The following is a 27,832-nucleotide window of genomic DNA, read 5'->3' as shown; positions in this document are numbered from 1 at the left end:
ACACAGGTAAGTCATGTAAACACACTCTCACACAGGTAAGTCATGTAAACACACTCTCGCACAGGTAAGTCATGTAAACACTCGCTAGCACAGGTAAGTCATGTAAAAACACTCTCACACAGGTAAGTCATGTAAACACACTCTCACACAGGTAAGTCATGTAAACACACTCTCGCACAGGTAAGTCATGTAAACACTCGCTAGCACAGGTAAGTCATGTAAACACACTCTCACACAGGTAAGTCATGTAAACACACTCTCACACAGGTAAGTCATGTAAACACACTCTTGCACAGGTAAGTCATGTAAACACACTCTTGCACAGGTAAGTCATGTAAACACACTCTTGCACAGGTAAGTCATGTAAACACACTCACACAGGTAAGTCATGTAAACACACTCTCACACAGGTAAGTCATGTAAACACACTCTCTAGCACAGGTAAGTCATGTAAACACTCTCACACAGGTAAGTCATGTAAACACACTCACACAGGTAAGTCATGTAAACACACTCTCACACAGGTAAGTCATGTAAACACACTCTCTAGCACAGGTAAGTCATGTAAACACTCTCACACAGGTAAGTCATGTAAACACACTCTTGCACAGGTAAGTCATGTAAACACACTCACACAGGTAAGTCATGTAAACACACTCTTGCACAGGTAAGTCATGTAAACACACTCTTGCACAGGTAAGTCATGTAAACACACTCTCACACAGGTAAGTCATGTAAACACTCTCACACAGGTAAGTCATGTAAACACACTCTCTAGCACAGGTAAGTCATGTAAACACTCTCACACAGGTAAGTCATGTAAACACACTCTCTCGCACAGGTAAGTCATGTAAAAACACTCTCACACAGGTAAGTCATGTAAACACACTCTCTAGCACAGGTAAGTCATGTAAACACTCTCACACAGGTAAGTCATGTAAACACACTCACACAGGTAAGTCATGTAAACACACTCTCACACAGGTAAGTCATGTAAACACACTCTCTAGCACAGGTAAGTCATGTAAACACTCTCACACAGGTAAGTCATGTAAACACACTCTTGCACAGGTAAGTCATGTAAACACACTCACACAGGTAAGTCATGTAAACACACTCTTGCACAGGTAAGTCATGTAAACACACTCTTGCACAGGTAAGTCATGTAAACACACTCTCACACAGGTAAGTCATGTAAACACTCTCACACAGGTAAGTCATGTAAACACACTCTCTAGCACAGGTAAGTCATGTAAACACTCTCACACAGGTAAGTCATGTAAACACACTCTCTCGCACAGGTAAGTCATGTAAACACTCTCACACAGGTAAGTCATGTAAACACACTCTCACACAGGTAAGTCATGTAAACACACTCTCACACAGGTAAGTCATGTAAACACACTCTCGCACAGGTAAGTCATGTAAACACACTCTCACACAGGTAAGTCATGTAAACACACTCTCACACAGGTAAGTCATGTAAACACACTCTCACACAGGTAAGTCATGTAAACACACTCTCACACAGGTAAGTCATGTAAACACACTCTCGCACAGGTAAGTCATGTAAACACTCTCACACAGGTAAGTCATGTAAACACACTCTCGCACAGGTAAGTCATGTAAACACTCTCACACAGGTAAGTCATGTAAACACACTCTCGCACAGGTAAGTCATGTAAACACACTCTCACACAGGTAAGTCATGTAAAAACACTCTCACACAGGTAAGTCATGTAAAAACACTCTCGCACAGGTAAGTCATGTAAACACTCTCACACAGGTAAGTCATGTAAACACTCTCTAGCACAGGTAAGTCATGTAAACACACTCTCTAGCACAGGTAAGTCATGTAAACACACTCTCGCACAGGTAAGTCATGTAAACACTCTCACACAGGTAAGTCATGTAAACACACTCTCTCACAGGTAAGTCATGTAAACACTCTCACACAGGTAAGTCATGTAAACACTCTCACACAGGTAAGTCATGTAAACACACTCTCACACAGGTAAGTCATGTAAACACACTCTCGCACAGGTAAGTCATGTAAACACACTCTCGCACAGGTAAGTCATGTAAACACACTCTCGCACAGGTAAGTCATGTAAACACTCTCACACAGGTAAGTCATGTAAACACTCTCACACAGGTAAGTCATGTAAACACACTCTCACACAGGTAAGTCATGTAAACACACTCTCACACAGGTAAGTCATGTAAACACACTCTCGCACAGGTAAGTCATGTAAACACTCTCACACAGGTAAGTCATGTAAACACACTCTCGCACAGGTAAGTCATGTAAACACTCTCACACAGGTAAGTCATGTAAACACACTCTCGCACAGGTAAGTCATGTAAACACACTCTCACACAGGTAAGTCATGTAAAAACACTCTCACACAGGTAAGTCATGTAAAAACACTCTCGCACAGGTAAGTCATGTAAACACTCTCACACAGGTAAGTCATGTAAACAGTCTCACACAGGTAAGTCATGTAAACACACTCTCTAGCACAGGTAAGTCATGTAAACACACTCTCGCACAGGTAAGTCATGTAAACACTCTCACACAGGTAAGTCATGTAAACACACTCTCTCACAGGTAAGTCATGTAAACACTCTCACACAGGTAAGTCATGTAAACACTCTCACACAGGTAAGTCATGTAAACACACTCTCACACAGGTAAGTCATGTAAACACACTCTCACACAGGTAAGTCATGTAAACACACTCTCACACAGGTAAGTCATGTAAACACACTCTTGCACAGGTAAGTCATGTAAACACACTCTCTAGCACAGGTAAGTCATGTAAACACTCTCACACAGGTAAGTCATGTAAACACACTCTTGCACAGGTAAGTCATGTAAACACACTCTCACACAGGTAAGTCATGTAAACACACTCTCACACAGGTAAGTCATGTAAACACACTCTCACACAGGTAAGTCATGTAAACACACTCTCACACAGGTAAGTCATGTAAACACACTCACACAGGTAAGTCATGTAAACACACTCTCGCACAGGTAAGTCATTAAACACACTCTCACACAGGTAAGTCATGTAAACACACTCTCACACAGGTAAGTCATGTAAACACACTCTCGCACAGGTAAGTCATGTAAACACACTCTCACACAGGTAAGTCATGTAAACACACTCTCTAGCACAGGTAAGTCATGTAAAAACTCTCACACAGGTAAGTCATGTAAACACTCTCACACAGGTAAGTCATGTAAACACTCTCACACAGGTAAGTCATGTAAACACTCTCACACAGGTAAGTCATGTAAACACTCTCACACAGGTAAGTCATGTAAACACACTCTCACACAGGTAAGTCATGTAAACACACTCTCTAGCACAGGTAAGTCATGTAAACACTCTCACACAGGTAAGTCATGTAAACACTCTCACACAGGTAAGTCATGTAAACACACTCTCGCACAGGTAAGTCATGTAAACACACTCTCACACAGGTAAGTCATGTAAACACACTCTCGCACAGGTAAGTCATGTAAACACACTCTCACACAGGTAAGTCATGTAAACACACTCTCACACAGGTAAGTCATGTAAAAACACTCTCACACAGGTAAGTCATGTAAACACACTCTCACACAGGTAAGTCATGTAAACACACTCTCACACAGGTAAGTCATGTAAACACTCTCACACAGGTAAGTCATGTAAACACACTCTCGCACAGGTAAGTCATGTAAACACACTCTTGCACAGGTAAGTCATGTAAACACACTCTCACACAGGTAAGTCATGTAAAAACACTCTCACACAGGTAAGTCATGTAAACACACTCTCTAGCACAGGTAAGTCATGTAAACACTCTCACACAGGTAAGTCATGTAAAAACACTCTCGCACAGGTAAGTCATGTAAAAACACTCTCACACAGGTAAGTCATGTAAACACACTCTCTCGCACAGGTAAGTCATGTAAACACACTCTCACACAGGTAAGTCATGTAAACACACTCTCACACAGGTAAGTCATGTAAACACTCTCTAGCACAGGTAAGTCATGTAAACACACTCTCACACAGGTAAGTCATGTAAACACACTCTTGCACAGGTAAGTCATGTAAACACTCTCACACAGGTAAGTCATGTAAACACACTCTCACACAGGTAAGTCATGTAAACACACTCTCACACAGGTAAGTCATGTAAACACTCTCACACAGGTAAGTCATGTAAACACTCTCACACAGGTAAGTCATGTAAACACACTCTCACACAGGTAAGTCATGTAAACACACTCTCGCACAGGTAAGTCATGTAAACACTCTCACACAGGTAAGTCATGTAAACACACTCTCACACAGGTAAGTCATGTAAACACACACTCACACAGGTAAGTCATGTAAACACACTCTCACACAGGTAAGTCATGTAAACACTCTCACACAGGTAAGTCATGTAAACACACTCTTGCACAGGTAAGTCATGTAAACACACTCTCACACAGGTAAGTCATGTAAACACACTCTCACACAGGTAAGTCATGTAAACACACTCTCGCACAGGTAAGTCATGTAAAAACACTCTCACACAGGTAAGTCATGTAAACACTCTCACACAGGTAAGTCATGTAAACACACTCTCGCACAGGTAAGTCATGTAAACACACTCTCACACAGATAAGTCATGTAAACACACTCTCACACAGGTAAGTCATGTAAACACTCTCACACAGGTAAGTCATGTAAACACACTCTCACACAGGTAAGTCATGTAAACACACTCTCACACAGGTAAGTCATGTAAACACTCTCTCACACAGGTAAGTCATGTAAACACACTCTCACACAGGTAAGTCATGTAAAAACACTCTCACACAGGTAAGTCATGTAAAAACACTCTCACACAGGTAAGTCATGTAAACACACACTCTAGCACAGGTAAGTCATGTAAACACACTCTCACACAGGTAAGTCATGTAAACACACTCTCACACAGGTAAGTCATGTAAACACACTCTTGCACAGGTAAGTCATGTAAACACACTCTTGCACAGGTAAGTCATGTAAACACACTCTTGCACAGGTAAGTCATGTAAACACTCTCACACAGGTAAGTCATGTAAACACACTCTTGCACAGGTAAGTCATGTAAACACTCTCTCGCACAGGTAAGTCATTTAAAAACACTCTCTCGCACAGGTAAGTCATTTAAAAACACTCGCTAGCACAGGTAAGTCATGTAAACACACTCTCACACAGGTAAGTCATGTAAACACACTCTCACACAGGTAAGTCATGTAAACACACTCACACAGGTAAGTCATGTAAACACACTCTCACACAGGTAAGTCATGTAAACACACTCACACACAGGTAGGTCATGTAAACACACTCTCGCACAGGTAAGTCATGTAAAAACACTCTCACACAGGTAAGTCATGTAAACACACTCTCTAGCACAGGTAAGTCATGTAAACACACTCTCACACAGGTAAGTCATGTAAACACTCTCACACAGGTAAGTCATGTAAACACTCTCACACAGGTAAGTCATGTAAACACTCTCACACAGGTAAGTCATGTAAACACACTCTCACACAGGTAAGTCATGTAAACACTCTCACACAGGTAAGTCATGTAAACACACTCTCTAGCACAGGTAAGTCATGTAAAAACACTCTCACACAGGTAAGTCATGTAAACACACTCTCACACAGGTAAGTCATGTAAACACACTCACACAGGTAAGTCATGTAAACACACTCACACAGGTAAGTCATGTAAACACACTCTCACACAGGTAAGTCATGTAAACACACTCTCGCACAGGTAAGTCATGTAAAAACACTCTCACACAGGTAAGTCATGTAAACACACTCTCACACAGGTAAGTCATGTAAACACACTCTCACACAGGTAAGTCATGTAAACACACTCTTGCACAGGTAAGTCATGTAAACACACTCTTGCACAGGTAAGTCATGTAAACACACTCTTGCACAGGTAAGTCATGTAAACACACTCACACAGGTAAGTCATGTAAACACACTCTCACACAGGTAAGTCATGTAAACACACTCTCTAGCACAGGTAAGTCATGTAAACACTCTCACACAGGTAAGTCATGTAAACACACTCTCACACAGGTAAGTCATGTAAACACACTCTCGCACAGGTAAGTCATGTAAACACTCGCTAGCACAGGTAAGTCATGTAAACACACTCTCACACAGGTAAGTCATGTAAACACACTCTCACACAGGTAAGTCATGTAAACACACTCTTGCACAGGTAAGTCATGTAAACACACTCTTGCACAGGTAAGTCATGTAAACACACTCTTGCACAGGTAAGTCATGTAAACACACTCACACAGGTAAGTCATGTAAACACACTCTCACACAGGTAAGTCATGTAAACACACTCTCTAGCACAGGTAAGTCATGTAAACACTCTCACACAGGTAAGTCATGTAAACACACTCACACAGGTAAGTCATGTAAACACACTCTCACACAGGTAAGTCATGTAAACACACTCTCTAGCACAGGTAAGTCATGTAAACACTCTCACACAGGTAAGTCATGTAAACACACTCTTGCACAGGTAAGTCATGTAAACACACTCACACAGGTAAGTCATGTAAACACACTCTTGCACAGGTAAGTCATGTAAACACACTCTTGCACAGGTAAGTCATGTAAACACACTCTCACACAGGTAAGTCATGTAAACACTCTCACACAGGTAAGTCATGTAAACACACTCTCTAGCACAGGTAAGTCATGTAAACACTCTCACACAGGTAAGTCATGTAAACACACTCTCTCGCACAGGTAAGTCATGTAAAAACACTCTCACACAGGTAAGTCATGTAAACACACTCTCTAGCACAGGTAAGTCATGTAAACACTCTCACACAGGTAAGTCATGTAAACACACTCACACAGGTAAGTCATGTAAACACACTCTCACACAGGTAAGTCATGTAAACACACTCTCTAGCACAGGTAAGTCATGTAAACACTCTCACACAGGTAAGTCATGTAAACACACTCTTGCACAGGTAAGTCATGTAAACACACTCACACAGGTAAGTCATGTAAACACACTCTTGCACAGGTAAGTCATGTAAACACACTCTTGCACAGGTAAGTCATGTAAACACACTCTCACACAGGTAAGTCATGTAAACACTCTCACACAGGTAAGTCATGTAAACACACTCTCTAGCACAGGTAAGTCATGTAAACACTCTCACACAGGTAAGTCATGTAAACACACTCTCTCGCACAGGTAAGTCATGTAAACACTCTCACACAGGTAAGTCATGTAAACACACTCTCACACAGGTAAGTCATGTAAACACACTCTCACACAGGTAAGTCATGTAAACACACTCTCGCACAGGTAAGTCATGTAAACACACTCTCACACAGGTAAGTCATGTAAACACACTCTCACACAGGTAAGTCATGTAAACACACTCTCACACAGGTAAGTCATGTAAACACACTCTCACACAGGTAAGTCATGTAAACACACTCTCGCACAGGTAAGTCATGTAAACACTCTCACACAGGTAAGTCATGTAAACACACTCTCGCACAGGTAAGTCATGTAAACACTCTCACACAGGTAAGTCATGTAAACACACTCTCGCACAGGTAAGTCATGTAAACACACTCTCACACAGGTAAGTCATGTAAAAACACTCTCACACAGGTAAGTCATGTAAAAACACTCTCGCACAGGTAAGTCATGTAAACACTCTCACACAGGTAAGTCATGTAAACAGTCTCACACAGGTAAGTCATGTAAACACACTCTCTAGCACAGGTAAGTCATGTAAACACACTCTCGCACAGGTAAGTCATGTAAACACTCTCACACAGGTAAGTCATGTAAACACACTCTCTCACAGGTAAGTCATGTAAACACTCTCACACAGGTAAGTCATGTAAACACTCTCACACAGGTAAGTCATGTAAACACACTCTCACACAGGTAAGTCATGTAAACACACTCTCACACAGGTAAGTCATGTAAACACACTCTCACACAGGTAAGTCATGTAAACACACTCTTGCACAGGTAAGTCATGTAAACACACTCTTGCACAGGTAAGTCATGTAAACACACTCTTGCACAGGTAAGTCATGTAAACACACTCACACAGGTAAGTCATGTAAACACACTCTCACACAGGTAAGTCATGTAAACACACTCTCTAGCACAGGTAAGTCATGTAAACACTCTCACACAGGTAAGTCATGTAAACACACTCTTGCACAGGTAAGTCATGTAAACACACTCTCACACAGGTAAGTCATGTAAACACACTCTCACACAGGTAAGTCATGTAAACACACTCTCGCACAGGTAAGTCATGTAAACACTCGCTAGCACAGGTAAGTCATGTAAAAACACTCTCACACAGGTAAGTCATGTAAACACACTCTCACACAGGTAAGTCATGTAAACACACTCTCGCACAGGTAAGTCATGTAAACACTCGCTAGCACAGGTAAGTCATGTAAACACACTCTCACACAGGTAAGTCATGTAAACACACTCTCACACAGGTAAGTCATGTAAACACACTCTTGCACAGGTAAGTCATGTAAACACACTCTTGCACAGGTAAGTCATGTAAACACACTCTTGCACAGGTAAGTCATGTAAACACACTCACACAGGTAAGTCATGTAAACACACTCTCACACAGGTAAGTCATGTAAACACACTCTCTAGCACAGGTAAGTCATGTAAACACTCTCACACAGGTAAGTCATGTAAACACACTCACACAGGTAAGTCATGTAAACACACTCTCACACAGGTAAGTCATGTAAACACACTCTCTAGCACAGGTAAGTCATGTAAACACTCTCACACAGGTAAGTCATGTAAACACACTCTTGCACAGGTAAGTCATGTAAACACACTCACACAGGTAAGTCATGTAAACACACTCTTGCACAGGTAAGTCATGTAAACACACTCTTGCACAGGTAAGTCATGTAAACACACTCTCACACAGGTAAGTCATGTAAACACTCTCACACAGGTAAGTCATGTAAACACACTCTCTAGCACAGGTAAGTCATGTAAACACTCTCACACAGGTAAGTCATGTAAACACACTCTCTCGCACAGGTAAGTCATGTAAAAACACTCTCACACAGGTAAGTCATGTAAACACACTCTCTAGCACAGGTAAGTCATGTAAACACTCTCACACAGGTAAGTCATGTAAACACACTCACACAGGTAAGTCATGTAAACACACTCTCACACAGGTAAGTCATGTAAACACACTCTCTAGCACAGGTAAGTCATGTAAACACTCTCACACAGGTAAGTCATGTAAACACACTCTTGCACAGGTAAGTCATGTAAACACACTCACACAGGTAAGTCATGTAAACACACTCTTGCACAGGTAAGTCATGTAAACACACTCTTGCACAGGTAAGTCATGTAAACACACTCTCACACAGGTAAGTCATGTAAACACTCTCACACAGGTAAGTCATGTAAACACACTCTCTAGCACAGGTAAGTCATGTAAACACTCTCACACAGGTAAGTCATGTAAACACACTCTCTCGCACAGGTAAGTCATGTAAACACTCTCACACAGGTAAGTCATGTAAACACACTCTCACACAGGTAAGTCATGTAAACACACTCTCACACAGGTAAGTCATGTAAACACACTCTCGCACAGGTAAGTCATGTAAACACACTCTCACACAGGTAAGTCATGTAAACACACTCTCACACAGGTAAGTCATGTAAACACACTCTCACACAGGTAAGTCATGTAAACACACTCTCACACAGGTAAGTCATGTAAACACACTCTCGCACAGGTAAGTCATGTAAACACTCTCACACAGGTAAGTCATGTAAACACACTCTCGCACAGGTAAGTCATGTAAACACTCTCACACAGGTAAGTCATGTAAACACACTCTCGCACAGGTAAGTCATGTAAACACACTCTCACACAGGTAAGTCATGTAAAAACACTCTCACACAGGTAAGTCATGTAAAAACACTCTCGCACAGGTAAGTCATGTAAACACTCTCACACAGGTAAGTCATGTAAACACTCTCTAGCACAGGTAAGTCATGTAAACACACTCTCTAGCACAGGTAAGTCATGTAAACACACTCTCGCACAGGTAAGTCATGTAAACACTCTCACACAGGTAAGTCATGTAAACACACTCTCTCACAGGTAAGTCATGTAAACACTCTCACACAGGTAAGTCATGTAAACACTCTCACACAGGTAAGTCATGTAAACACACTCTCACACAGGTAAGTCATGTAAACACACTCTCGCACAGGTAAGTCATGTAAACACACTCTCGCACAGGTAAGTCATGTAAACACACTCTCGCACAGGTAAGTCATGTAAACACTCTCACACAGGTAAGTCATGTAAACACTCTCACACAGGTAAGTCATGTAAACACACTCTCACACAGGTAAGTCATGTAAACACACTCTCACACAGGTAAGTCATGTAAACACACTCTCGCACAGGTAAGTCATGTAAACACTCTCACACAGGTAAGTCATGTAAACACACTCTCGCACAGGTAAGTCATGTAAACACTCTCACACAGGTAAGTCATGTAAACACACTCTCGCACAGGTAAGTCATGTAAACACACTCTCACACAGGTAAGTCATGTAAAAACACTCTCACACAGGTAAGTCATGTAAAAACACTCTCGCACAGGTAAGTCATGTAAACACTCTCACACAGGTAAGTCATGTAAACAGTCTCACACAGGTAAGTCATGTAAACACACTCTCTAGCACAGGTAAGTCATGTAAACACACTCTCGCACAGGTAAGTCATGTAAACACTCTCACACAGGTAAGTCATGTAAACACACTCTCTCACAGGTAAGTCATGTAAACACTCTCACACAGGTAAGTCATGTAAACACTCTCACACAGGTAAGTCATGTAAACACACTCTCACACAGGTAAGTCATGTAAACACACTCTCACACAGGTAAGTCATGTAAACACACTCTCACACAGGTAAGTCATGTAAACACACTCTTGCACAGGTAAGTCATGTAAACACACTCTTGCACAGGTAAGTCATGTAAACACACTCTTGCACAGGTAAGTCATGTAAACACACTCACACAGGTAAGTCATGTAAACACACTCTCACACAGGTAAGTCATGTAAACACACTCTCTAGCACAGGTAAGTCATGTAAACACTCTCACACAGGTAAGTCATGTAAACACACTCTTGCACAGGTAAGTCATGTAAACACACTCTCACACAGGTAAGTCATGTAAACACACTCTCACACAGGTAAGTCATGTAAACACACTCTCGCACAGGTAAGTCATGTAAACACTCGCTAGCACAGGTAAGTCATGTAAAAACACTCTCACACAGGTAAGTCATGTAAACACACTCTCACACAGGTAAGTCATGTAAACACACTCTCGCACAGGTAAGTCATGTAAACACTCGCTAGCACAGGTAAGTCATGTAAACACACTCTCACACAGGTAAGTCATGTAAACACACTCTCACACAGGTAAGTCATGTAAACACACTCTTGCACAGGTAAGTCATGTAAACACACTCTTGCACAGGTAAGTCATGTAAACACACTCTTGCACAGGTAAGTCATGTAAACACACTCACACAGGTAAGTCATGTAAACACACTCTCACACAGGTAAGTCATGTAAACACACTCTCTAGCACAGGTAAGTCATGTAAACACTCTCACACAGGTAAGTCATGTAAACACACTCACACAGGTAAGTCATGTAAACACACTCTCACACAGGTAAGTCATGTAAACACACTCTCTAGCACAGGTAAGTCATGTAAACACTCTCACACAGGTAAGTCATGTAAACACACTCTTGCACAGGTAAGTCATGTAAACACACTCACACAGGTAAGTCATGTAAACACACTCTTGCACAGGTAAGTCATGTAAACACACTCTTGCACAGGTAAGTCATGTAAACACACTCTCACACAGGTAAGTCATGTAAACACTCTCACACAGGTAAGTCATGTAAACACACTCTCTAGCACAGGTAAGTCATGTAAACACTCTCACACAGGTAAGTCATGTAAACACACTCTCTCGCACAGGTAAGTCATGTAAAAACACTCTCACACAGGTAAGTCATGTAAACACACTCTCTAGCACAGGTAAGTCATGTAAACACTCTCACACAGGTAAGTCATGTAAACACACTCACACAGGTAAGTCATGTAAACACACTCTCACACAGGTAAGTCATGTAAACACACTCTCTAGCACAGGTAAGTCATGTAAACACTCTCACACAGGTAAGTCATGTAAACACACTCTTGCACAGGTAAGTCATGTAAACACACTCACACAGGTAAGTCATGTAAACACACTCTTGCACAGGTAAGTCATGTAAACACACTCTTGCACAGGTAAGTCATGTAAACACACTCTCACACAGGTAAGTCATGTAAACACTCTCACACAGGTAAGTCATGTAAACACACTCTCTAGCACAGGTAAGTCATGTAAACACTCTCACACAGGTAAGTCATGTAAACACACTCTCTCGCACAGGTAAGTCATGTAAACACTCTCACACAGGTAAGTCATGTAAACACACTCTCACACAGGTAAGTCATGTAAACACACTCTCACACAGGTAAGTCATGTAAACACTCTCACACAGGTAAGTCATGTAAACACACTCTCACACAGGTAAGTCATGTAAACACACTCTCACAGGTAAGTCATGTAAACACACTCGCACAGGTAAGTCATGTAAACACACTCTCACACAGGTAAGTCATGTAAACACACTCTCACACAGGTAAGTCATGTAAACACACTCTCACACAGGTAAGTCATGTAAAGAATCTCCCACAGGTAAGTCATGGAAGCGGTGGGTGGGCAGAGGAGAAAGCAGCGTCGTACCGGTTGTGGCGGCGGACGGTGGGCGGAGCTTATGTGGACAGAGGAGTTGAGGCTGAGGGCGTGGTCAATCTCCTGGTCCAGCTGGTCCAGTTTCATCATGAGCAGCACCATGGAGTCCAGGTGAGCGAGGTCACGCTGGGAAAAGAAGTCACCTTGTTTAATAATATCTAATTTTGCAACAAATATTGTATTACTATACTTTCCGAGCTATTTGTTTTTGTCCAAATGAAAACAAAATACTGCAAATATATGTTTGACTTATTGATTTCAAAGAAAGTTGTCCATCAAATTGTGAAATGTAAAAAAATGGTATAATAATATTTACTGTAAATGGAAAAAACTAGCAGTGTTTTGTGGTAAAAATCGACTGAGCTGCCAGTTTTACTGTAAAATCCACACTTGTTGTTTTGATGTTGGATTGTGAAGAAAACAACGCTGCCATGTTTTTTTTCATGATTAAATAAAATATAATTAAAATAAAATAGTGTTGCTGTTTTTCCATTTCCAGTAAGAAGTGGTGAAAAACACTGGAAATATTAAACTGCAACAAGGGTTTTTTTTGCCATTAAATACAGTGACACTGTTTTTACATTTACTGTAAAAAAAATGCTGTAATAAAGTGTATTTTACAGTAACTTTCTGGTGACTGAGTCATCACTTTTTGCTGTAAAAGCTAAAGATGTATTTTTTACAGGGTATGAAGAATACACAATAGTTCAACACAAATGTTATATTATTATTTGGGACAGAGGACCTTATTTAATTACCAAGGTTTTATTATTATTCTTTATTATACCGCCGCCTCTTTCAGCTGTAATTCGACCTCCTTAACAGGCTTCAAAACTCACCAAATTTGACACACACATCAGGACTGGCAAAAAAAAAGTCAAAATTGCCCTCTAGCGCCCCCTAGGAAGAAAACACAGACAAAACTGTCTGTAACTTCCAGTAGGAACATCGTAGAAACATGAAACAAAAACCACTAGGTAGGTCTCAGTTAGACCTATATTTCATACACTCTTACCTCCCAGCTAAAATCAACAGGAAGTTTGCAATACAAAAGTTGGCACAAAAAAAAGTCGCTTTTTTTCAAACATTATCTCCTCTGAGGCCGTTTGTCGTCTCGGCTTGAAATAAGTAAAAGATGAGAGATTGAACCCTTCTGATTAAAAGTTGATGAAATAGTTTTAATCAAAGAACCGCTGCGCTGAAAACCATTTCAAAGATGGCTGCCGTGCGCAGACACAGTGAGGGAGACGTTTTTGTTTTGTTTTCACTTCACCCTTGCTCCTGATTGGTGCTGGTTAGCGCCTTGCATGGCAGCTCCCTCCATCAGTGTGTGAATGTGTGTGTAAATGTGGAAGTAGTGTCAAAGCACTTTGAGTTCCTTGAAGGTAGAAAAGCGCTATACAAGTACAACCCATTTATTTTTTTTATTTTTTTCTGTACCGTCTGCTGCTGTTGCGCACGCACCAACATTGGTGGGGGAGGGGCAGTAATAATATTTACTGTAAATGGAAAAAACTAGCAGTGTTTTGTGGTAAAAATCGACTGAGCTGCCAGTTTTACTGTAAAATCCACACTTGTTGTTTTGATGTTGGATTGTGAAGAAAACAACGCTGCCATGTTTTTTTCATGATTAAATAAAATATAATTAAAACAAAATAGTGTTGCTGTTTTTCCATTTCCAGTAAGAAGTGGTGAAAAACACTGGAAATATTAAACTGCAACAAGGGTTTTTTTGCCATAAAATACAGTGACACTGTTTTTACATTTACTGTAAAAAAATGCTGTAATAAAGTGTATTTTACAGTAACTTTCTGGTGACTGAGTCATCACTTTTTGCTGTAAAAGCTACATGTGTATTTTTTACAGGGTATGAAGAATACACAATAGTTCAACACAAATGTTATATTATTATTTGGGACAGAGGACCCTATTTAATTTCCAAGGTTTTATTATTATTCTTTAGTATACCGCCGCCTCTTTCAGCTGTAATTTGATCTCCTTAACAGGCTTCAAAACTCACCAAATTTGACACACACATCAGGACTGGCAAAAAAAAGTCAAAATTGCACTCTAGCGCCCCCTAGGAAGAAAACACAGACAAAACTGTCTGTAACTTCCAGTAGGAACGTCGTACAAACATGAAACAAAAACCACTAGGTAGGTCTCAGTTAGACCTATATTTCATACACTCTTACCTCCCAGCTAAAATCAACAGGAAGTTTGCAATACAAAAGTTGGCAAAAAAAAATGTCGCTTTTTTTCAAACATTATCTCCTCTGAGGCCGTTTGTCGTCTCGGCTTGAAATAAGTAAAAGATGAGGGATTGAACCCTTCTGATTAAAAGTTGATGAAATAGTTTTAATCAAAGAACCGCTGCGCTGAAAACCATTTCAAAGATGGCTGCCGTGCGCAGACACAGTGAGGGAGACGTTTTTGTTTTGTTTTCACTTCACCCTTGCTCCTGATGGGTGCTGGTTAGCGCCTTGCATGGCAGCTCCCTCCATCAGTGTGTGAATGTGTGTGTAAATGTGGAAGTAGTGTCAAAGCACTTTGAGTTCCTTGAAGGTAGAAAAGCGCTATACAAGTACAACCCATTTATTTATTTATTTATTTATTTTTTTTCTGTACCGTCTGCTGCTGTTGCGCACGCACCAACATTGGTGGGAGAGGGGCTGTGATGGTCGAAACCAAGATGGCTGCCAGGTGGTGTAGCTAAGCTGCTATGTTTTAAAGTTGTCCTTTGCCTGCATGTCGTAAAAACAAGCGTCCGACATTCTTTATTTTGTGTACTTCCATATGGTGCCTGACTGTTGTGGTGTTTCCACACTTTTGATGCTACGGTAAAGACAAGGATTTTGATTATATTAGCCTTCAAAGAACCGCTGCGCTGAAAAACATTTCTAAGATGGCCGCCGTGCGCTCACACAGAGAACTAGACGTTTTTTTTTTCCTATAAATCTTATAAATGGCATAATTGCGCCAGTGACACAATATTTGAATAATATTAACAATAGTTGTGTTTCGCCCTCGTATGAAACATTTGTTAAGATGGCTGCCGGCTAGCTAATGCTTATCCAGGCTTGGGTTGCGGGGGCAGCAGCCTAAGCAGCCAAAGCGGTCATGCCATCGCTGCTTGCAGCTTTAATTATTATTATTATTATTACTAGCATCCCTTCAAGGGCCGCCATGACTGTGATGGGGCCCCTCAGGTTTGACAACCCTGCATGCTTGTGCTTCTGTCTGGGAGTCAATGCACACGTGAACAATACAGCAAGTGTACAAGTTCCAAATATATTTAAAAAAAACAAACCCAGCAAGTTCCAATGATAAGCTGAGCACAAATGAAAAGTTGGCGTCATTTTGTAAGACTTTGAATATATGAGAAAATCCCCCACGTGGAGATGTCAAGTACTGCTACATAAATAAAGACTTACTCGTCAGCAGCATGACCTCAGAAGAAGTCAACAATTTGACAAGGAATCCATCCATCCATCCATTTTCTACTGCTTATTCCCTTTCGGGGTCGCGGGGGGCGCTGGCGCCTATCTCAGCTACAATCGGGCGGAAGGCGGGGTACACCCTGGACAAGTCGCCACCTCATCGCAGGGCCAACACAGATAGACAGACAACATTCACCAGGAATCAAGTTCATTCATTCACTTTAGTTTCATGTCAAAACTCATCACTTGTGTCCTGCTGCCCTCTGCTGGCCAAACTTCAGTAGGACTCTTGCACAAACTCTAATCTTCACCAACATGACAACAAGTCACACAAGCTTTCACTTCCTTCTGATTGTTCCTTCCTCTCACTGCCCTCCGAGGGCCCTTCCTCTCACTGCCCTCCGAGGGCCCTTCCTCTCACTGACCTCTGAGGGCCCTTCCTTCTCTGCTTGGCACCAACTGTGTGAGAAGAGCCCAACAAACACACTTGGTCACAAAGGCCAGCTCCAGAGGGCCAACAGCATCACTGCAATACAACTATTAATGAGCTCATGGGAGACACACACACACACACACACACACACACACACACACACACACACACACACACACACACACACACACACACACACACACACACACACACACACACACACTTGATATGAGAGCTGGTGACAGGTGGTGTTGGTTTAGAACATCATTGAAACTACAAATACAATAAGTCAGAAAGTGCGTTTATATTTACAAACTTTTGCAGGCCAAATAAATAAAGTAGTGGGCCACCTAAAAATTATTTGGCAAGCCAGGTTAAAAAGATGTGGCAGACCACGTTCAAATTATGAGACAGGCCTAGTACCAAAAATATGGCAGGCCACAATAAAATTATGGGATAGACACGACTAAATTCAGTAATGGGCCACAATAAAAAGAAGTGGTGGGCTGAAATAAAAAAAATGGCGCACCACATAAAATTATGTTGCAAGCCACCTTCAAATAATGTGGAGGGGCACGTTAAATAAAAGATGTGATGAGTCAAGATAAATTGAGATGGCCAACCACATTAAATAATGTGGCAGGCCATTTTAAAAAGCTGTGGCAGGGCATATCAAAATGAAGTGGTGGAACACAGCAGCTGATGTGTCGGGCCAGAATTAAATGTTATGACAAACCACATAAAATGATGTGACAGGCCACTTTAAAATGCAGTGGCAGGGCACATATAAATGAAGTGGTGGAAGACAATAGCTGATGTGTCGGGCCACAATTAAATGTTATGACAAACCACATAAAATGATGTAGCAGGCCACTTTAAAATGCTGTGGCCAGGCACATCAAAATGAAGTGGTGGAAGACAATAGCTGATGTGTCGGGCCACAATTAAATGTTATGACAAACCACATAAAATGATGTAGGCAGGTCAATTTAAAATGCAGTGGCAGGGCACATCAAAATGAAGTGGTGGAAGACAATAGCTGATGTGTCGGGCCACAATTAAATGTTATGACAAACCACATAAAATGTTGTAGCAGGCCACATTAAAATGCTGTGGCCAGGCACATCAAAATGAAGTGGTGGAAGACAATAGCTGATGTGTCGGGCCACAATTAAATGTTATGACAAACCACATAAAATGATGTAGGCAGGTCACTTTAAAATGCAGTGGCAGGGCACATCAAAATGAAGTGGTGGAAGACAATAGCTGATGTGTCGGGCCACGATTAAATGTTATGACAAACCACATAAAATTATGTAGGCAGGTCACTTTAAAATGCAGTGGCAGGGCACATCAAAATGAAGTGGTGGAACACAATAGCTGATGTGTCAGGCCACAATTAAATGTTATGACAAACCACATAAAATGCTGTGGCAGGCCACTTTAAAATGCCGTGGCCAGGCACATCAAAATGAAGTGGTGGTGGAAGACAATAGCTGATGTGTCGGGCCACAATTAAATGTTATGACAAACCACATAAAATGATGTAGCAGGCCACTTTAAAATGCCGTGGCCAGGCACATCAAAATGAAGTGGTGGAAGACAATAGCTGATGTGTCGGGCCACGATTAAATGTTATGACAAACCACATAAAATGATGTAGCAGGCCACATTAAAATGCTGTGGCCAGGCACATCAAAATGAAGTGGTGGAAGACAATAGCTGATGTGTCGGGCCACAATTAAATGTTATGACAAACCACATAAAATGATGTGACAGGCCACTTTAAAATGCGGTGGCAGGGCACATATAAATGAAGTGGTGGAAGACAATAGCTGATGTGTCGGGCCACAATTAAATGTTATGACAAACCACATAAAATGATGTGACAGGCCACTTTAAAATGCAGTGGCAGGGCACATCAAAATGATGTGGTGGAAGACAATAGCTGATGTGTCGGGCCACAATTAAATGTTATGACAAACCACATAAAATGATGTAGCAGGCCACTTTAAAATGCAGTGGCAGGGCACATCAAAATGAAGTGGTGGAACACAGCAGCTGATGTGTCAGGCCACGATTAAATGTTATGACAGACCACATAAAATGATGTAGCAGGTCAGTTTAAAATGCAGTGGCAGGGCACATCAAAATGAAGTGGTGGAACACAGCAGCTGATGTGTCGGGCCACTATTAAATGTTATGACAAACTACATAAAATGATGTAGCAGGCCACTTTAAAATGCAGGGGCCAGGCACATCAAAATGAAGTGGTGGAAGACAATAGCCGATGTGTCGGGCCACAATTAAATACTATGACAAACCACATAAAATGATGTAGCAGGCCACTTTAAAATGCCGTGGCCGGGCACATCAAAATGAAGTGGTGGAACACAGCAGCTGATGTGTCAGGCCACGATTAAATGTTATGACAAACCACATAAAATGATGTGACAGGCCACTTTAAAATGCAGTGGCAGGGCACATCAAAATGATGTGGTGGAAGACAATAGCTGATGTGTCAGGCCACAATTAAATGTTATGACAAACCACATAAAATGATGTAGCAGGCCACTTTAAAATGCAGTGGCAGGGCACATCAAAATGAAGTGGTGGAACACAGCAGCTGATGTGTCAGGCCACGATTAAATGTTATGACAGACCACATAAAATGATGTAGCAGGTCAGTTTAAAATGCAGTGGCAGGGCACATCAAAATGAAGTGGTGGAACACAGCAGCTGATGTGTCGGGCCACTATTAAATGTTATGACAAACTACATAAAATGATGTAGCAGGCCACTTTAAAATGCAGGGGCCAGGCACATCAAAATGAAGTGGTGGAAGACAATAGCTGATGTGTCGGGCCACAATTAAATGTTATGAAAAACCACATAAAATGATGTAGCAGGCCACATTAAAATGCAGTGGCAGGGCACATCAAAATGAAGTGGTGGAAGACAATAGCTGATGTGTCGGGCCACGATTAAATGTTATGACAAACCACATAAAATGATGTAGGCAGGTCACTTTAAAATGCAGTAGCAGGGCACATCAAAATGAAGTGGTGGAAGACAATAGCTGATGTGTCGGGCCACAATTAAATGTTATGACAAACTACATAAAATGATGTAGCAGGCCACTTTAAAATGCAGTGGCCGGGCACATCAAAATGAAGTGGTGGAAGACAATAGCTGATGTGTCGGGCCACAATTAAATGTTGTGACAAACCACATAAAATGATGTAGGCAGGTCACTTTAAAATGCAGTGGCAGGGCACATCAAAATGAAGTGATGGAAGACAATAGCTGATGTGTCGGGCCACAATTAAATGTTATGACAAACTACATAAAATGATGTAGCAGGCCACTTTAAAATGCAGTGGCCGGGCACATCAAAATGAAGTGGTGGAAGACAATAGCTGATGTGTCGGGCCACAATTAAATGTTGTGACAAACCACATAAAATGATGTAGGCAGGTCACTTTAAAATGCAGTGGCAGGGCACATCAAAATGAAGTGATGGAAGACAATAGCTGATGTGTCGGGCCACAATTAAATGTTATGACAAACCACATAAAATGATGTAGCAGGCCACTTTAAAATGCTGTGGCCAGGCACATCAAAATGAAGTGGTGGAAGACAATAGCTGATGTGTCGGGCCACAATTAAATGTTATGACAAACTACATAAAATGATGTAGCAGGCCACTTTAAAATGCAGTGGCAGCGCACATCAAAATGAAGTGGTGGAAGACAATAGCTGATGTGTCGGGCCACAATTAAATGTTATGACAAACCACGTAAAATGATGTAGCAGGCCACTTTAAAATGCAGTGGCCGGGCACATCAAAATGAAGTGGTGGAAGACAATAGCTGATGTGTCGGGCCATATGGCAAACCACGTAAAATGATGTAGCAGTCCACTTTAAAATGCAGTGGCAGGGCACATATAAATGAAGTGGTGGAAGACAATAACTGATGTGTCGGGCCACAATTAAATGTTTTGACAAACCACATAAAATGATGTAGGCAGGTCACTTTAAAATGCAGTGGCAGGGCACATCAAAATGAAGTGGTGGAAGACAATAGCTGATGTGTCGGGCCACAATTAAATGTTATGACAAACCACATAAAATGATGTAGCAGGCCATTTTAAAAAGCTGTGGCAGGGCATATCAAAATGAAGTGGTGGAACACAGCAGCAGATGTGTCGGGCCACAATTAAATGTTATGACAAACCACATAAAATGATGTAGCAGGCCACATTAAAATGCTGTGGCCAGGCACATCAAAATGAAGTGGTGGAAGACAATAGCTGATGTGTCGGGCCACAATTAAATGTTATGACAAACTACATAAAATGATGTAGCAGGCCACTTTAAAATGCAGTGGCAGGGCACATCAAAATGAAGTGGTGGAAGACAATAGCTGATGTGTCGGGCCACAATTATATGTTATGACAAACTACATAAAATTATGTAGCAGGCCACTTTAAAATGCAGTGGCAGGGCACATCAAAATGAAGTGGTGGAAGACAATAGCTGATGTGTCGGGCCACAATTAAATGTTATGACAAACCACATAAAATAATGTAGCAGGCCACTTTAAAATGCTGTAGCCAGGCACATCAAAATGACGTGGTGGAACACAGCAGCTGATGTGTCGGGCCACAATTAAATGTTATGACAAACCACATAAAATGATGTAGGCAGGTCACTTTAAAATGCAGTGGCAGGGCACATCAAAATGAAGTGGTGGAAGACAATAGCTGATGTGTCGGGCCACAATTAAATGTTATGACAAACCACATAAAATGATGTAGGCAGGTCACTTTAAAATGCAGTGGCAGGGCACATCAAAATGAAGTGGTGGAAGACAATAGCTGATGTGTCGGGCCACGATTAAATGTTATGACAAACCACATAAAATGATGTAGCAGGCCACTTTAAAATGCAGTGGCAGGGCACATCAAAATGAAGTGGTGGAACACAATAGCTGATGTGTCAGGCCACAATTAAATGTTATGACAGACCACATAAAATGATGTAGGCAGGTCACTTTAAAATGCAGTGGCCAGGCACATCAAAATGAAGTGGTGGAAGACAATAGCTGATGTGTCGGGCCACAATTAAATGTTATGACAAACTACATAAAATGATGTAGCAGGCCACTTTAAAATGCAGTGGCAGGGCACATCAAAATGAAGTGGTGGAAGACAATAGCTGATGTGTCGGGCCACGATTAAATGTTATGACAAACTACATAAAATGATGTAGCAGGCCACTTTAAAATGCCGTGGCAGGGCACATCAAAATGAAGTGGTGGAAGACAATAGCTGATGTGTCGGGCCACGATTAAATGTTATGACAAACCACATAAAATGATGTAGCAGGCCACTTTAAAATGCTGTGGCCAGGCACATCAAAATGAAGTGGTGGAACACAAACGCTGATGTGTCAGGCCACAATTAAATGTTATGACAAACCACATAAAATGCTGTGGCAGGCCACTTTAAAATGCCGTGGCCGGGCACATCCAAATTAAGTGGTGGAACACAGCAGCAGATGTGTCGGGCCACAATTAAATGTTATGACAAACCACATAAAATGATGTAGCAGGCCACGTTAAAATGCTGTGGCCAGGCACATCAAAATGAAGTGGTGGAAGACAATAGCTGATGTGTCGGGCCACGATTAAATGTTATGACAAACCACATAAAATGATGTAGGCAGGTCACTTTAAAATGCAGTGGCAGGGCACATCAAAATGAAGTGGTGGAACACAGCAGCTGATGTGTCGGGCCACTATTAAATGTTATGACAAACTACATAAAATGATGTAGCAGGCCACTTTAAAATGCAGGGGCCAGGCACATCAAAATGAAGTGGTGGAAGACAATAGCTGATGTGTCGGGCCACAATTAAATGTTATGAAAAACCACATAAAATGATGTAGCAGGCCACTTTAAAATGCAGTGGCAGGGCACATCAAAATGAAGTGGTGGAAGACAATAGCTGATGTGTCGGGCCACGATTAAATGTTATGACAAACCACATAAAATGATGTAGGCAGGTCACTTTAAAATGCAGTGGCAGGGCACATCAAAATGAAGTGGTGGAAGACAATAGCTGATGTGTCGGGCCACAATTAAATGTTATGACAAACTACATAAAATGATGTAGCAGGCCACTTTAAAATGCAGTGGCCGGGCACATCAAAATGAAGTGGTGGAAGACAATAGCTGATGTGTCGGGCCACAATTAAATGTTGTGACAAACCACATAAAATGATGTAGGCAGGTCACTTTAAAATGCAGTGGCAGGGCACATCAAAATGAAGTGGTGGAAGACAATAGCTGATGTGTCGGGCCACAATTAAATGTTATGACAAACCACATAAAATGATGTAGCAGGCCACTTTAAAATGCCGTGGCCAGGCACATCAAAATGAAGTGGTGGAACACAGCAGCTGATGTGTCGGGCCACAATTAAATGTTATGACAAACCACGTAAAATGCAGTGGCAGGTCACTTTAAAATGCCGTGGCCGGGCACGTCAAAATGAAGTGGTGGAACACAGCAGCAGATGTGTCGGGCCACAATTAAATGTTATGACAAACCATGTAAAATGATGTGGCAGGCCACTTTAAAATGCAGTGGCAGGGCACATCAAAATGAAGTGGTGGAACACAGCAGCTGATGTGTCAGGCCACAATTAAATGTTATGACAAGCCACATAAAATGCAGTGGCAGGTCACTTTAAAATGCAGTGGCAGGGCACATCAAAATGATGTGGTGGAACACAATAGCTGATGTGTTGGGCCACAATTAAATGTTATGACAAACCACATAAAATGATGTAGGCAGGTCACTTTAAAATGCAGTCGCAGGGCACATCAAAATGAAGTGGTGGAAGACAATAGCTGATGTGTCGGGCCACAATTAAATGTTATGACAAACCACATAAAATGATGTGGCAGGCCACTTTAAAATGCAGTGGCAGGGCACATCAAAATGAAGTGGTGGAAGACAATAGCTGATGTGTCGGGCCACGATTAAATGTTATGACAAACCACATAAAATGATGTAGCAGGCCACTTTAAAATGCAGTGGCAGGGCACATCAAAATGACGTGGTGGAAGACAATAGCTGATGTGTCGGGCCACAATTAAATGTTATGACAAACCACATAAAATTATGTAGGCAGGTCACTTTAAAATGCAGTGGCAGGGCACATCAAAATGAAGTGGTGGAAGACAATAGCTGATGTGTCGGGCCACAGTTAAATGTTATGACAAACCACATAAAATGATGTAGCAGGCCACTTTAAAATGCTGTGGCCAGGCACATCAAAATGAAGTGGTGGAACACAATAGCTGATGTGTCGGGCCACAATTAAATGTTATGACAAACCACATAAAATGATGTAGCAGGCCACTTTAAAATGCACTGTCAAGGCACATCAAAATGAAGTGGTGGAAGACAATAGCTGATGTGTCGGGCCACAATTAAATGTTATGACAAACCACATAAAATGATGTAGCAGGCCACTTTAAAATGCCGTGGCAGGGCACATCAAAATGAAGTGGTGGAAGACAATAGCTGATGTGTCGGGCCACAATTAAATGTCATGACAAACCACATAAAATGATGTAGCAGGCCACATTAAAATGCAGTGGCCAGGCACATCAAAATGACGTGGTGGAACACAGCAGCTGATGTGTCGGGCCACAATTAAATGTTATGACAAACCACATAAAATGATGTAGGCAGGTCACTTTAAAATGCTGTGGCCAGGCACATCAAAATGAAGTGGTGGAAGACAATAGCTGATGTGTCGGGCCACAATTAAATGTTATGACAAACCACATAAAATGATGTAGCAGGCCACTTTAAAATGCTGTGGCCAGGCACATCAAAATGAAGTGGTGGAAGACAATAGCTGATGTGTCGGGCCACAATTAAATGTTATGACAAACCACATAAAATGATGTAGCAGGCCACTTTAAAATGCAGTGGCAGGGCACATCAAAATGAAGTGGTGGAAGACAATAGCTGATGTGTCGGGCCACAATTAAATGTTATGACAAACCACATAAAATGATGTAGCAGGCCACCTTAAAATGCTGTGGCCGGGCACATCAAAATGAAGTGGTGGAAGACAATAGCTGATGTGTCGGGCCACAATTAAATGTTATGACAAACTACATAAAATGATGTAGCAGGCCACTTTAAAATGCAGTGGCAGGGCACATCAAAATGAAGTGGTGGAAGACAATAGCTGATGTGTCGGGCCACAATTAAATGTTATGACAAACCACATAAAATGATGTAGCAGGCCACTTAAAATGCCGTGGCCAGGCACATCAAAATGAAGTGGTGGAAGACAATAGCTGATGTGTCGGGCCACAATTAAATGTTATGACAAACTACATAAAATGATGTAGCAGGCCACTTAAAATGCCGTGGCCAGGCACATCAAAATGAAGTGGTGGAAGACAATAGCTGATGTGTCGGGCCACAATTAAATGTTATGACAAACCACATAAAATGATGTAGCAGGCCACTTAAAATGCCGTGGCCAGGCACATCAAAATGAAGTGGTGGAAGACAATAGCTGATGTGTCGGGCCACGATTAAATGTTATGACAAACTACATAAAATGATGTAGCAGGCCACTTTAAAATGCAGTGGCAGGGCACATCAAAATGAAGTGGTGGAAGACAATAGCTGATGTGTCGGGCCACGATTAAATGTTATGACAAACTACATAAAATGATGTAGCAGGCCACTTTAAAATGCAGGGGCCAGGCACATCAAAATGACGTGGTGGAACACAATAGCTGATGTGTCAGGCCACAATTAAATGTTATGACAAACCACATGAAATGCTGTGGCAGGCCACTTTAAAATGCCGTGGCCGAGCACATCCAAATTAAGTGGTGGAACACAGCAGCATATGTGTCGGGCCACGATTAAATGTTATGACAAACCATGTAAAATGCAGTGGCAGGCCACTTTAACATGCAGTGGCAGGGCACATCAAAATGAAGTGGTGGAACACAGCAGCTGATGTGTCGGGCCACAATTAAATGTTATGACAAACCACATAAAATGCATTGGCAGGTCACTTTAAAATGCAGTGACAGGGCACATCAAAATGAAGTGGTGGAACACAGCAGCTGATGTGTCGGGCCACAATTAAATGTTATGACAAACCACATAAAATGCATTGGCAGGTCACTTTAAAATGCAGTGACAGGGCACATCAAAATGAAGTGGTGGAACACAGCAGCTGATGTGTCGGGCCACAATTAAATGTTATGACAAACCACATAAAATGCAGTGGCAGGCCACTTTAAAATGCAGTGGCAGGGCACATCAAAATGAAGTGGTGAAACACAATAGCTGATGTGTCGGGCCACAATTAAATGTTGTGACAAACCACATTAAATAATGTGGAGCGTCACAAGACAATGACGTGCGTTGAAATGAAGTGGCGGACCACGACAAATTGAAGTGGCTGGAGCCAATATAACATACTATAATGTGTCATGAGACATGCAAAACTAAATTATATGCAAAGAGGATCAACAGTAAAGGATATCAAATGAGCTCAAATATAGCTACAACGAGATAATGATGCAATTATGTACATGCAGCAAACTTAAATAGCATGTTAGCATAGATTAGCTTGCAGTGACAGCACATATGTCTGACTAGCATGCCAACAAGTCCATAACATCAACAAAGTGCACCTTTATGCATTCACGCACAGCATACAACGTTTGGTGGACAAAATGAGGCAAAGAAGCAGTGTAAGATTTTAAATGCAAACAAACTGTTGTGTTTGTTTGTATTTTTCCTCCATCTTTTTACATTTTCAATCCTTCTTTAAAAAAGCTCCACGGAGCCACTAGGGCAAGACAAAAATGTTGTGCTTCTGGGTCACACGTCCATGTTGTGCCTCTGGGTCACATGTCATGTGTGACCCAGAGGTACAACATGGACGTGTGACCCAGAGGCACAACATGGACGTGTGACCCAGAGGCACAACATGGACGTGTGACCCACAGGCACAACATGTGCACAACATGTGCCTGTGGGTCACACGTCCATGTTGTGCCTGTGGGTCACACGTCCATGTTGTGCCTCTGGGTCACACGTCCATGTTGTGCCTCTGGGTCACACGTCCATGTTGTGCCTGTGGGTCACACGTCCATGTTGTGCCTGTGGGTCACACGTCCATGTTGTGCCGGTGGGTCACACGTCCATGTTGTGCCTCTGGGTCACACGTCCATGTTGTGCCTGTGGGTCACACGTCCATGTTGTGCCTGTGGGTCACACGTCCATGTTGTGTCTCTGGGTCACACGTCCACGTTGTGCCTGTGGGTCACATGTCCATGTTGTGCCTCTGGGTCACACGTCCATGTTGTGCCTCTGGGTCACATGTCCATGTTGTGCCTCTGGGTCACACGTCCATGTTGTGCCTCTGGGTCACACGTCCATGTTGTGCCTCTGGGTCACACGTCCATGTTGTGCCTCTGGGTCACACGTCCATGTTGTGCCTGTGGGTCACACGTCCATGTTGTGCCTGTGGGTCACACGTCCATGTTGTGCCTGTGGGTCACACGTCCATGTTGTGCCTCTGGGTCACACGTCCATGTTGTGCCTCTGGGTCACACGTCCATGTTGTGCCTGTGGGTCACACGTCCATGTTGTGCCTCTGGGTCACACGTCCATGTTGTGCCTCTGGGTCACACGCCCATGTTGTGCCTGTGGGTCACACGTCCATGTTGTGCCTCTGGGTCACACGTCCATGTTGTGCCTCTGGGTCACACGTCCATGTTGTGCCTCTGGGTCACACGTCCATGTTGTGCCTGTGGGTCACACGTCCATGTTGTGTCTCTGGGTCACACGTCCATGTTGTGCCTGTGGGTCACACGTCCATGTTGTGTCTCTGGGTCACACGTCCATGT

General features: G+C 42.1%; 1 protein-coding gene across 2 annotated transcripts in view; it reads right to left on the bottom strand.

Moving 5' to 3' along the window:
- Positions 1 to 27,832, bottom strand: part of dlc1 (DLC1 Rho GTPase activating protein) — a 261,583-nt gene that overhangs the window by 217,637 nt on the left and 16,114 nt on the right. For both annotated transcript variants that reach the window (XM_061887484.1, XM_061887563.1), the window contains one exon: positions 12,975 to 13,109. In XM_061887484.1, coding sequence (XP_061743468.1) covers positions 12,975 to 13,109 — 135 coding nt within the window. The remainder of the gene's footprint in view (positions 1 to 12,974; positions 13,110 to 27,832) is intronic.

The sequence above is a fragment of the Nerophis ophidion genome, linkage group LG01, assembly GCF_033978795.1.
Source record: "Nerophis ophidion isolate RoL-2023_Sa linkage group LG01, RoL_Noph_v1.0, whole genome shotgun sequence".
Classification (NCBI taxonomy): domain Eukaryota; kingdom Metazoa; phylum Chordata; class Actinopteri; order Syngnathiformes; family Syngnathidae; genus Nerophis; species Nerophis ophidion.
This window is presented reverse-complemented; position numbering and strand designations above follow the sequence as displayed.